The sequence below is a fragment of the Idiotropiscis lumnitzeri genome, chromosome 21 (genome assembly GCF_059441095.1).
Source record: "Idiotropiscis lumnitzeri isolate Australia: NSW breed Sydney's pygmy pipehorse chromosome 21, RoL_Ilum_1.0, whole genome shotgun sequence".
Taxonomy (NCBI): domain Eukaryota; kingdom Metazoa; phylum Chordata; class Actinopteri; order Syngnathiformes; family Syngnathidae; genus Idiotropiscis; species Idiotropiscis lumnitzeri.
Window position 1 is genome coordinate 706,064 of NC_142411.1, and position 11,858 is coordinate 717,921.

Consider the following 11,858-nt stretch of genomic DNA (forward strand, 5'->3'; position numbering starts at 1 on the left):
AGTTTGTGTGCGTGCGCTTACGTGGATTGCGCGGCACAGTCCGTCAGCGAGCACGCTGACCTCGGACAGGATGCGAGCCACCAGAAAGGACTTTGCCATGTGACTCCGCCCCAACGCCACCAAGCACTCTGTCAAAAGGTCAACCATCTGGAAAGAGACCCGCATCGTTTTCATCGCTTGCAAGGATTTCTCAGCGTCCGATCGCATTTGACTCACAGGCTGCCGCCGTTTGGCGTGAAGCAACACGGCGGCGAGCTCTCTCAGCGAGGCCTGGAGACGTGCGGTCAGGCGGGCAGCGGGCACGCTGCGCGAGGGGAATGCGTCCATGGCGCGGCTGGACGCTTGGCACGCCTTCAGGATGACTTGGCCCGCTCCCACAGGAAGCGAGCGGTCGTGAAACGCCGTCGCCAGCGCATCTAGGAGCCCGTACAACGCATCCTCCGAGACCTCGCTTGCGTCGCCGGCTTGCTGGAAGGCGCACAGCGAGTGCAGAACGGCTTCGTGAGGGAGCCGCGCCCACCGCTGAGCATTCAGCAGCTGACCGGCAGGAAGCCGCGGCCGGGTCGGAACAAGCACAAGGAGTTCCGGAGTGTCTGAGTCGCTGCCTGAAGCGTACTCGCCCTCCGCGGTGACATCACGACCTGACACACATGCACACACACACGCTCCAATAAATGCACAACTATGACGGGATGGCAGCCGTGAGCACCTGCGCTTGGCATTGCCGTGGCGATGAGCAGGGCCTGTTGCAGCCTGTGCACCTCCCGCTGCAGCTCCTCCGTTTTGCTCCTCCACGTCTTGTCGCGCTCCCTCAGCCTCGCCGCCAAAGCCTCAACATACTGGCGGACGCTCGCACCCTGCGGTCTGCGACGAATCACCGACATCGCCACCGCCACACATACTTTGCCCAAAAAGCACTCTGACTCGCACACAACATTCAAACTGTCAATACAGGCAAAGTCCAAAAAGGTGTCCAAGTTTACTGAGAGCAACACCAAATTGACTATTTTTTATTGGTTTTAAGTTTTGTGTTGAATAAGAATTAAAGTACATGTACAAATAAAACATTAGCTTTATTGACAGTTCTACGTGGTCAAGTGCTTGCCAAGTCGGAGGCAAATTCATATTAATGTAGGTACACTATGTGTATCCGACGCCGCTGCGTTTGCTTTTTTCATCTTCCTACCACCAACCACAAATAAGCACTTAACATAACAGGTGTCCTAGTTATAATCGAAACTTACAAATTCTACACAGTAGAAGTAGAGCTGGGCGAGATTGACAATAGTAAAATATCGTTTTACTATCGCAGCTACTGTCATTTTTCACCTGCAGAGGTCAAATGAGTCGAAAAAAGTACGATGAATGACAGAAAAGAAAAAATCGTGATAAAACCGCGATCGTGGTTTTTAATAGTGGCATTTGTGATAAAACCGTGATTGTGATTTTTAATTGCAGTATTTTCAGGGAAACTGACATCGTTAAAAAAAAAAAAAAAGTTAAAGTTGACCACTTAAAACTTTGTTTCTAATTGCGGTCACACATGGAAGCCTTCATCATATTAGTCACAGGAAAACAAAACGTCCTCACTTCCAAAAAACAGTCTGGTTATCCTCATCATGTAAATTAAATGATCTTTGAAATGTCACACGTTCAAGTTTGCCATTTTTGAAAAAAGCTTTGAAATTACCTTGCAGGTGTGTTTTGTGGCGCTCCATTCCACGAGCTCACGATGCTAACCGAGGCTAGCTTTAGCACACCCCCAATAACGTTCACGTTGACTGTTGTCCACATAACACACACATGTTTGACACACTCTTTACTCGATGGATGACATCAACTTCTTTGCCAAAGACGAAATGTCGCGGAAGGCAAACAAATGCGAAGGCAAAAAGTCTGTCAAGTTGAACAACAAGCGGGCCAGTGACGTAACGCCACCTCGCTAGCCACCATTTTGACCGCGGTTTTTGGCCTCAAAACTTTATTGAACACACGAAATGCGGACACATTTTGTGGCTGGGGAAGCCCGTTCCCGCCATTGAAAAATGTTTTTTTTCATCCCAATTTCAATGGAAGCCAGCCTTTTTTCCTTTTTTTATTGCATCAAAGCACAATTTGTCCAGAAATGCAAGTTATTGGTGTTCTTAAATGTCATTTGTTCAAAAATCATATTAGGTGACATTTTGATACTGTTTGGTGGTTTTTGTGACACAACCTTGCACCCGGACTCTTCAGAATTTTAATTTATATCATTTCTAATACACGCAGACACCTTTATACAACCCCCTCCCCAAAAAATAGAGAGTTCAGTCCATTTCAACAAAAACGAGACGCCTTATCATGTAAGTCATTATACATGCAACCATGTTGTCTAAATCTTCAACGAAATGCTCGCCTGCGTCATGTTAACAAGCCACACGCAACAAGTGCAACATCCCAGAACATCCTCGCCGTGGCCACCATCTTGACGGCCGCCACATCGGTTGACTTGTGTCGCCTCTTGAGATGTTTTGGGGGGGCCATCGTAATTGAGGCGTTTTGCTGAACTGGAGAAAAAAAACACAAGAAGAAGACAGAAAATGTGAGGAAGTACAAATGTAGTAGGCTACTTTGTGTTTGTTTGCTCCAGACGTGGCCGCCGGCGCATTCTTCTTAGTCTTCAGCTTAAACACATTGAAAATTAACAGGATTAGCGGTGTCGGCGTCTGGATTTAACTGAGCGCAGACACACACAGTACCAAAATAGCCCACCATTGAAAACAAACTTTTTCCAAAACAACATCATCACTTTTGTTCAACTATTAAAAGGCCAGATTGAACGATGACTTTGACCTCACGACGACTGTTGCTGATTTCCGATGCATGTTTTGTACGTATCGATTTCAAACACGGATTCATTTCTTCACGATAACGCGGCGTGTTGGATGATTTTGTTGCGGTCATGCCGGCAGGAACATTGCGGCCATTTTGAGAAAAGTTGCAGTGATTCCTTAAGCAGGAACATGGCGGACAAGAACGTTTTGTGTGATTGTCCGGAAATTTGGGAGCCGCAATGATTCTCGTAAACTTGAATGGCAAAGTGTCGGCGTTGGTGGCGAATCTCGCCCACGAGGGCGCCAGAGATGGCGGGCATCTTCCCGGCTGGTGAAATCCACTAACAGGATGAGGAGAGCAGCGAGCGGCGATGGCAAAGCGGGATTATGTCTGAGCAGCAGATAAACAGATTATTCCCAAAACAGAGTCTACTTTTTTAACCTCGGAGCTGTCCCACAATTCCTTTGGGCGGAGCGAACGCCACTTTCCCTCCGCCGCCGGCCGATCGCACAATTTGTCGGGAGTCTTCGGAGCGCGGACGCTCGTCAGCAGAGCATTTGGCTGCCAACCAATCAACTTTTTGCGTTCGTTTTCTTTTTTTTTCCAAAAATGTTTGTGGCCTTGGGACTGCTGCTCGTCGTGGCCTGGCCCGTCTCAGGTGAGTCGTCTTCTTTTGCGCTTGTGAACAATGAAGACGCGGCAGACTTTTTGAACTGTGAAAGCTGATTAGGATTGCGTCAGTAATCCTTCATTCCGCAAGCTGCACAAACATTTGGCGCTGCGAAAAGGAACTTGAATGACGTCCGCTCACGTTCGAGCGTCCTGAGAGACTATTTGGGCTGTTGCTTGGTCGTGCACAACATGCGCACGAGGTGGCGTTCCGAGACGACATGAAAGAATCTTCAAGCATTCTATCGACAAATATATTCCTGTCGCAAGTGCTTCAGCTCCGCCATATTCTTCACGTCAAGACGGGGGTTGAGGTCTGGGCTCCTTTATTTTTGGGGAAATCATTGCGCCGCTGTCCTTTTGGCCCCGCCCACTTTTGGCCCGATGTGCTCGCCCGCTCACGTGATCCCGAACAATTTGCAATTGTCCTTCCCGCCTCAATAATTCCAAGCAGGTCCGAATCTTGTTGGGGACATTGTGCTCAGTCTTTTGGGTCATTTTGAGACATTTTGTCAAAATATTTTGACATTCGGGGAACGGGCCAGCTGGATGGAAATCAACAATTTGTGAGTTGACATCTTCTGCAAGTTGAGTTTTGCGCCGAAGACTCATTTGAGGGGAAAGAAATGAAGTCAGTCGTTCACACTTCCCAACTCCGAATCTTATCGACATTTTTGTCGTCTGTTTTGCTCGAGTTCTACGAGGTTTTGCTCTCAATTAAGCTTGAAATTCATTTGGACACATTTGGGTGTCCATTTGGTTGACTTTAACTTGATGACAAATAAAAAACTATTCCGAAAAGCTAGAAATTCCAAAAGGTAACTTGTGGAACGGGAGGATTTGCTGTGAAGCCAGCTGAGAAGAACGACAACCAAACCAAGTCATGAGCCGCCAAAATGATTTCAGAACAAAAACGTCCTCGCTGGACGGCGTTAGAAGCAAGCACGACTTGATTTTAAGCTTCGCTCTTCTCCTCCAATCAGGCAGAAGTTCCCTGCTGGACTTGGTTCTGAAGGAGGACGCGGCCTTGCCGTCCACGACGCTGGCAACCGTCGTGAAGTTGCCGCCGCCCACTGGACGATGGCCGTCGCAGATCGGCGGCCGACGATCCAAGAGGTCGCTTTTCCTGCACTCCGGCGTGAGGATCTGTCCTCAGGAGAGCATCGGCGAGGTTCTGGCCAGTCATCAGGCCTACTACCAGCTGCGAGGTGCGCTTGCCCACACCTTTCTGCGTCTTCATTTGACAATCCTCATTTTTTTTCTTCTTTCTTTTTGGCGCCAGTGTGCCAGGAGGCCGTGTGGGAGGCCTACCGGATCTTCTTGGACAGGATTCCCGGGACCACCGAGTACCAGCGATGGGTCCAAGCGTGTCAACACGAGTCGCTCTGCATTGCCGACATCGCTCGAAACTTCAGCAATTCGCAGGAGCACTTGGACATGATCCGCACGGTGAACACCGCCAAGTCTCTTCAAATATCTTTCTTGAATTTATCATCCCCCCCAAAAAAAAAAAAAAAAAAAAAACCTCAGAATTGACTGGGTCTTTCAAAGTGTTGCCTTAAAAAAAAAAAGATGACTTGCTTCAAGCGTAATCTCAATGTAATCTCAGCACGAGTAATAATCTCACCCGTAAGAGACTTGGCATAGAAATGAAACGTTGATTGCAGTAATCCGTCTTTAGCGACTTGCGAGTGACAACATGGACACACTTTGTTTGTGTGCAGAGGATGAAGCGCTTCAGAAACGAGCCGCCGCAATCACGGTAGGCGGTGACGTCTTTTATCCAAAACATTTTCAACCACATGATCATCTCCTTTTTTTTTTATTTGACACGCAAATGTTGGAAACTACAAACGTACTTTGTATCGACGTGAAAACTTCTTCTTGCGCAGAGATTTGCTGACTCGGAGCCCCGACACGACCGACACAGCCGGTAGGAATGCGCTCGGCTGCAAAATCGCTTCTCGTCTTCTACTTCTTGCGTGACGAGCAACGAGTGAAGTGGCTCTGACGCGCGTCCTTTCAAATTTTGTCGCTTCCAGAAGTTCGGACCACCACCAGCTGGGCCACTTCCTCTTCAAGTTCTGCCCCTGATCAACAGTGGACCATCACGGTGCCGGTAGAGGAGGTACGAGCGCTACTATTTAGCATTTGGAGTTTTTGCATTCATGGATAAAAAAAGGACACGGAGCCTCAAAGACCAGAACCGGCATCAAATTGTCTTGCGCCTCTCGTTCACGGCAAAGGACTCCGACATTCCTAACGTTGTCCCCGAGAGTCCGGCGGAGCGCAGGGTTGAGTTCAGCATTGACCTCGTGGATCCGGGATACAGAGAACTTCTGGACGATCCGGACTCCCCCCAGTACATTGACCTGGCTCACCACCTGCAGGAACAGGTGCGTTATGCTGGTCCAGAACACTTTGAAAGAACTTCTCAAAAACTTCTAGAGACGAGAGAACGGGTCTAGAATTGTCTGAAGAGATGTTTAAGACGGACGGGGCCGTCGTGTTCCAGATGTGTTCTTGACTTCATCCCAGACGTTTGTCCCTATCCAGTTTTCACTCAAACGAGCATTCTTCAAATTGCACCTTTTAGGCCCAATCGCGTCTTCACATCGGTTCCGTTGCGCGGCACGGCAGCCATGTTGTCCTTGTTGTGGTTGTGTTTGGAGAGGAGAGAGTCACATCGGGTTCAATCGCCTGATTACGTCCCAAAGACGATTATGTCACAGCACACCAAAGATAGATGGCAGCCATTCATGTTCTCCCACACGTTGGCACCTCGCCACGCGTTGGCGCCTCACCTCGCGATTAGCCAAGGCAGCGAGGACCTTGAAGGTGCTCGACTGGTGTGTTTGAACACGAACAAAGTGTTTCTCCGACAGATGCAGCACGTTTTTGACACCCTTCCGGGATTCAAAAGCATCCGCGTCGCCAGCATCAGGTAGGCCCCGCCCACCGCTGGTGAGCTTGCATCTGCTCAAATGTCCACAGCAGTTTGATCTATTTGCCAATCTTTGTTCCCAATGCAAGCGAGACGCAGGAAGCTGACAGGTAATTCTTTTCCCGGTTGTCTTTTGCGCAATTTGTCAGTTTGTTGCCTAAGAAGTTGTTGTGCTTCCTTTTCAGTGTTGGCGGGATCACGGTCCACTACTCCCTGGTCTTTGAAACGAGCTCCCCTGAAAGCCGGCCTCCTTCGGCATCCGCCAACTCCAAACTGAGAGAGACGGTGAGAAAAGCTTTGCGCGAGGAGGCGTCCCTGCCGGTTGATCTGGAATCCTTGAACTTTGACCCAGGTACAGCGGAGGTCACACGGTGTGTGAATAAAATGTGGAACGAGTCACATGTATAACTGCGATTGCTCGTTTAGTGACAGAGGAGGCCCTCCTGGGGCCGACACGGTCCTCCGCACAGGACGTCGGCATGGAGGTATTCCCAAATGTGAAGAGCTGAAAGTTGCAAAAGGATGAAATGTGATGATTGTACTGGTTTGGCTTTTCAGGCCAGCGAACCGGACTCCCACAACGAATTTGAAGTTTTCCTGGATGACCCAGAGGTGGACAAACTCGGCCCGGTGGAGCCCCTCCCCGCGTCGGAGAAGGAGAACGCGCTGGTCACGCTCCTGGATCCCAACGACGACGACGACGAGGACCTGAGGTTTGAGCCCGATGCGCTGGAGGCGTCCAATGAAGAAGAGGAGTTGATCATTTCTCATCAAATTGAGACGTTCCACCAAACTGAAACTGGAGAACTTGTTCGGGACTACACGCTGAGCCCGCCTACAATGACCGACCGGGACCGGATCGTCGCCACGCACATTTCCCTGACCTCACCTCCTGCCAACGACGAACTTTTGGACTCGAGTCTTGCCGCCGCAACTCTGTCGTTTGCCACAGGCTGGACGTCCGCTGACCCAACGCGGGTTCTTGATTCCCCCGCTGACGCGGGTGCTCCGCAACTTGATTCCCCTAACGAGGGCGGTTCGGAATTACAGGCGGAGTCAGCGACAGCGCAGAATGTGTTCGCAGAGACGCCTGCTGAAGACATCCTTGACCTTTTGGAGCCGACACTCGTACCGAAGGGAGAGAATGTTTACATCCCAGATGAGATGACGACGGAAGGAAAACCGCAAGCTGTGGTGGTCACTGAGCTACCAGACTTAGCTTTTGATGTGCCTGGAACGGAGGACGAGGAACTCGATGACGTGGTTGAGCAGAAGCAAAAGGCAGAAGAAGAAGAAGAAGAACGATTTCCAGAGAGAGAAGAATCACACGAGGAAGATGTCAGACATGAAAACGTCGCAGCAGAGGAGACGATATCTACTCTTGAAGAACCATTAACTGATTTTTCTGAGCAACATGCTTCTGATGTCGAAGAAGCACACAACATTGAAAAGGAAACACAAGCTGGTGTTTCACAAGAACTCTTGCCTGATGCGTTAACTGAAACTATTTCGGTTTCGGAGCAACCGGCTCAGAAAGGTGTCGCGACACATGATACGCAAACGATTAACGTTCCAAAAACGGCCGCGGTTCCGACTCCAAAGGACTCCTTCGTAGATTCCGAGGGGGGGCTTGCTCACGGTCCTCCAGCGTCACAAGAACAGGAAACAGGAAATGAGGAGATTGTGGAATGGCAAACGCCGGCAGCAGTTTCAGAAGCGAGCGGAGGCGTGCTCGCGGACGTTGGACTCGATCCCGGAAAAGCCGAAGACGTTTCTCAGTCAGAAGCCGAAGACGAAATGGACAATTTAATGAAAGTACCCGGAGCAGAAGAGGCGTCGACGCCAGAAACAAAAGTTGACTCTGTAGAACTCAAAGAGGAAACAGAACTTGATATTCCTCCGCCAAATTCAGAAGAAGCGCTTGACATTTTCGACGCAGTCGTGGCCAAACCACAGGCGGAATCCATTAAAGTGTTTGACCCATTTGATGAGGAAAAAGAAATTGCTGAGATCCTCCAACCAGTCGCGCCGGGCCAGGCGCCTCCGGAGGACGATTATTTGCCCGTCATTCCAGGAGCAGGCGCGGACGACGAATATTCGCACATTGAGAAGGCATCGGATGGTGACGACCCTCAAGTGGCGAAGGACGTCAACTCTGCAGGTGAGTGACAACTTGGAACCTTCACGTTGATGTTCATATTCAAGCTTGTCTCTCCATCATTTTTTAAGACGTGACTCCTCCTCCAGACGGGGACCGTGCACCCGAGGAGGCAGAAAAAGAAAACGACGTCAGCGTGACAGCGACGTCTGCCCGCACTTCAACAGCGCCGCCAATGACTTCTGCTCACGGCCCAACCGTGGACTTTGGACTCTTTGAGGTGGCGCCACCTCATGAACAAAGCGTGCCGTCCGTCGTCATCATTGAGGAGGACATGAAAGAAGCCGACGACCACGTGAGCACAGCGCTCACGACGGATGCCGTTGTCGGCCACGATGTCGAGGATTCGGCCGAGGAATTGGAGCAAAATGAGCAGGCGACCGCGGCCCCACCGGAGCTGGGGAGCGGCTTTTTCCAGGAGCACACATCAGACAGCGTCACCGTCACGCCCACTGTCAGGTACCTGACCACGCCCACCATGACCACAGCCAGTCACGGCCGGGAGCTGGTGGTCTTCTTCAGCCTGCGCGTCACCAACTTTGACTTCTCTGAGGACCTTTCCAATAAGACGTCACCTGAGTACAGGTCGCTGGAGAACACCTTCCTAAATGTGGTGAGTTGCACAGACGGAGGCTCGTGAAGCGAACCGCCTCCGCGTTCGCCCACTTGACGACATTCGGCTAACTAAACCTTTCGGATGAACCAAAACCGCACCAAAGCTGAGCATGACGAGTGGATCGTTTATTGTTCAAGAAAATCATTGAGTGGAATGAAAGATTTTTGGAATTCTAAACTCTTTTTCTCGCGTTTTTTTTTTTTTTTTTATCTTTGTGTGGCCACAAAAAAAAAAAAAAAAAAAAAAAGCTGCTGCCATACCTGCAGGCCAACCTGACGGGATTCCGCAACTTGGAGATCCTAAACTTCCGGCAAGGCAGCGTGGTGGTGAACAGCAGGATGAAGTTGGCCAAGTCGGTGCCGTACAACATCACCGAGGCGGTCCAGTGCGTCCTGCGGGATTTCTGCTCCACAGCTGCTGCACATCTGCACATCAACATCGACAGCCGCTCACTAGACGTCGAGCCGGGTGAGTGACCCGCCTTGCTTACGTGATTAGCATTCAGGACATTCTCAATGGTTTGTCCTTAATCGGGATGGGGACATGTTGACAAACAAACTGGTCGCCAAGTCATGAAATAAGGGACAAAGAAAAGAATGGATTGGTCACCAGTCAATCTTTTTGGTCTATTTTTACGCGTGCGCTCGGCAAACCAGCTGGCAATGCTTGGCGGTCTCCAAGTGCCCACTTCAAAGCGGTGAGCTGCCATTGCCTTGGCCAATTGTATTTGTTTTTTATCATTCGCAAGTGGAGGTTTGCTTTCAGCCTCTTCTAAACGTACCTCGCGCTACCTTGCGCTTTGATCTTCCGCGTGGACTCCAGCGAGTCTTTTTCCGCTTCCGCAAAGATTCTGCGGCACAAAATTGAAAGCGAATGAGTGGATCCAATTTCATTGGCCAACAAGTAAATGTGCAGTGTTCACTCCCACAATGGCGCAAACAGTCCTTTCCACCTGCACCCATTTATGAGAAAACAATTACCAAAAGAATTTAAACATTTGTAGGGCATTCCACACTACAGGAGCCCGACCGAATAAGTAATGCCGGAGAGCACAGGTGTCAAAGTCTGGACCTCGAGAGTCGTTGTCCCGCATGTTTTAGATGTTCGCCTCCTCCAATACACTTGATTCAAATGATCGGCATCGAATCGGTCTAGTGCAGAGCTTTCTGAAGAGTTGAATCAAGCGTTTTGGAGGACGCAAACGTCTTCAACAGCCCTCGATGACCGGAGGAATTACTCTGTGATGTTACCTTCATATCGAGAGGATGGAATGTTAATCAAGTGGTCATGTGACCGGTCCCCATAGCGGACCGGGCCGACCCCTGCAAGTTCCTGGGGTGCGAGGGTGGATCTCGCTGCGTCGTGGAACCCAAGAGTTGGTCACGGTCCGGAGAGGCGCGGTGCCAGTGCGAGCCGGGCTTCCTGTCCGTAGACGGACTTCCGTGTCGCAGCGTCTGCGAGCTCCAACCGGGACGATGCGGAGACGGTGCCGAGTGCCACGTGGAACCGGGACACGGCGCCGTGTGCAGGTGACCAACAGGCCACGAGACAATTTATGCCTAGGCCACTTTCAGTTTGCTCGTCTATGATGCGTTGAACATGTTGCTTCTGATTTCATTCTCATTTTTTGCTGGATGTAGGAGTTGAAACTTCTTGTTGGGGGGCTTTGCGAGATGCCGTCTAAACATCCGAGACTTCCAATCTTTGTTGTTGTTCATGTCATCGCGCAGGTCCAAAGGCAGCGAGCGCCTCCTGGTGGCTTAAAACTTCCAAAGTCCAAATCTCGTGACAGCAGGTGAACTTTGACATTTGGTTTCATTCATAAGCTTCTTCCGTCTTGACCATTCAAGATGGAACTTTTTGTACCCTGCAGACTTGCAGCTTCATCTCGTTCCAATCAAGGTTTACCTTCTCAAGATGATTCCCCCTCACTGGAGGAGCTAGGATTTCTTTCCATGGGTGGGGCCAAGGATATCTCAGGGGGTCCGCAAAACGAACCAAAAACATTTAGAAAACCACAAAAGATTTCTCCAGAAAAAAAACGCTGGTCGGGACTGTCCTGCCTTCTTCAAGCAAAACACATCAGAGCGCCCTCTAGGTGGCAAAAAGAGGAAGTTACACTTTTGTAGTTCTTTGTGATTCTTACTCAGCTTTTCCATTTGACAACACAAAATGTGTCATTGTTTTTTGTCGTGCTGCTCAACTGGTTTGCTTTGCTGACGTGTTGAAGTCCACCGCAAAAAGGTCTCGCAACAACAACAACATTCGCAGCACAGCCACGTTCAAAGCAGAGCTCCAGAATAACTGTTTTTTTACTCAGAGCACAAATGGCACCGAAACTGAAATTTCAGGGGCACAAGTAGAACATTTGGGGACGCACACTTGCAAAGTAAATCACTTCGTCACTTATTTTCACTATATTATCGATTGGGCTAAAGTGTGGAACAGAAGTTTGTTAGCAACTAGAAATATATAAAAATCTATATTAAAAAAAAAGTACTCACAGGCAGTCTGCCCTCTAGTGGTTCAACACAAGTAATGCAGCACACAAAAAGATACTCCCAGCCCGCTAAATGGATGTGAATTGGAAATTAGCCAGCTAATGAGCTTTAAAAAAATGTCGATGTCTGAATTATGAAAGCGCTGACATTAGCTTA

The 11,858-nt window shown here is 49.6% G+C and overlaps 2 protein-coding genes across 3 annotated transcripts in view; one reads left to right on the forward strand and one right to left on the reverse strand.

Moving 5' to 3' along the window:
* The window catches only part of mei4 (meiosis-specific, MEI4 homolog (S. cerevisiae)), a 12,953-nt gene extending 1,602 nt beyond the window's left edge, over positions 1-11,351 (reverse strand). The window contains exons 1-7 of the mRNA XM_088285476.1: positions 10,452-11,351; positions 9,983-10,051; positions 9,462-9,626; positions 1,691-2,546; positions 710-919; positions 217-641; positions 22-147 (exon numbers count right to left, since the gene is read on the reverse strand). Coding sequence (XP_088141602.1) covers positions 22-147; positions 217-641; positions 710-919; positions 1,691-1,718 — 789 coding nt within the window. The 5' untranslated portion in view covers positions 1,719-2,546; positions 9,462-9,626; positions 9,983-10,051; positions 10,452-11,351. The remainder of the gene's footprint in view (positions 1-21; positions 148-216; positions 642-709; positions 920-1,690; positions 2,547-9,461; positions 9,627-9,982; positions 10,052-10,451) is intronic.
* On the forward strand, positions 3,271-11,750 carry LOC148316249 (interphotoreceptor matrix proteoglycan 1-like). Of its 2 annotated transcripts, none has more exons than XM_088285468.1 (17): positions 3,271-3,472; positions 4,467-4,691; positions 4,766-4,932; positions 5,208-5,245; positions 5,376-5,416; positions 5,526-5,611; positions 5,730-5,879; positions 6,369-6,427; positions 6,517-6,537; positions 6,613-6,779; positions 6,854-6,912; positions 6,986-8,588; positions 8,657-9,198; positions 9,450-9,669; positions 10,508-10,730; positions 10,932-10,996; positions 11,075-11,750. In XM_088285468.1, exons 1-16 carry the CDS (start codon positions 3,424-3,426, stop codon positions 10,963-10,965), a joined length of 3,684 nt encoding a protein of 1,227 aa, XP_088141594.1. In that variant the 5' UTR covers positions 3,271-3,423; the 3' UTR covers positions 10,966-10,996; positions 11,075-11,750. The 2 variants fall into 2 exon arrangements, with proteins under 2 accessions (XP_088141594.1, XP_088141593.1); XM_088285467.1 differs by having other exon boundaries at positions 3,272-3,472; positions 8,675-9,198; positions 11,075-11,747.
* The last annotated feature ends 108 nt before the right edge of the window (positions 11,751-11,858 follow it).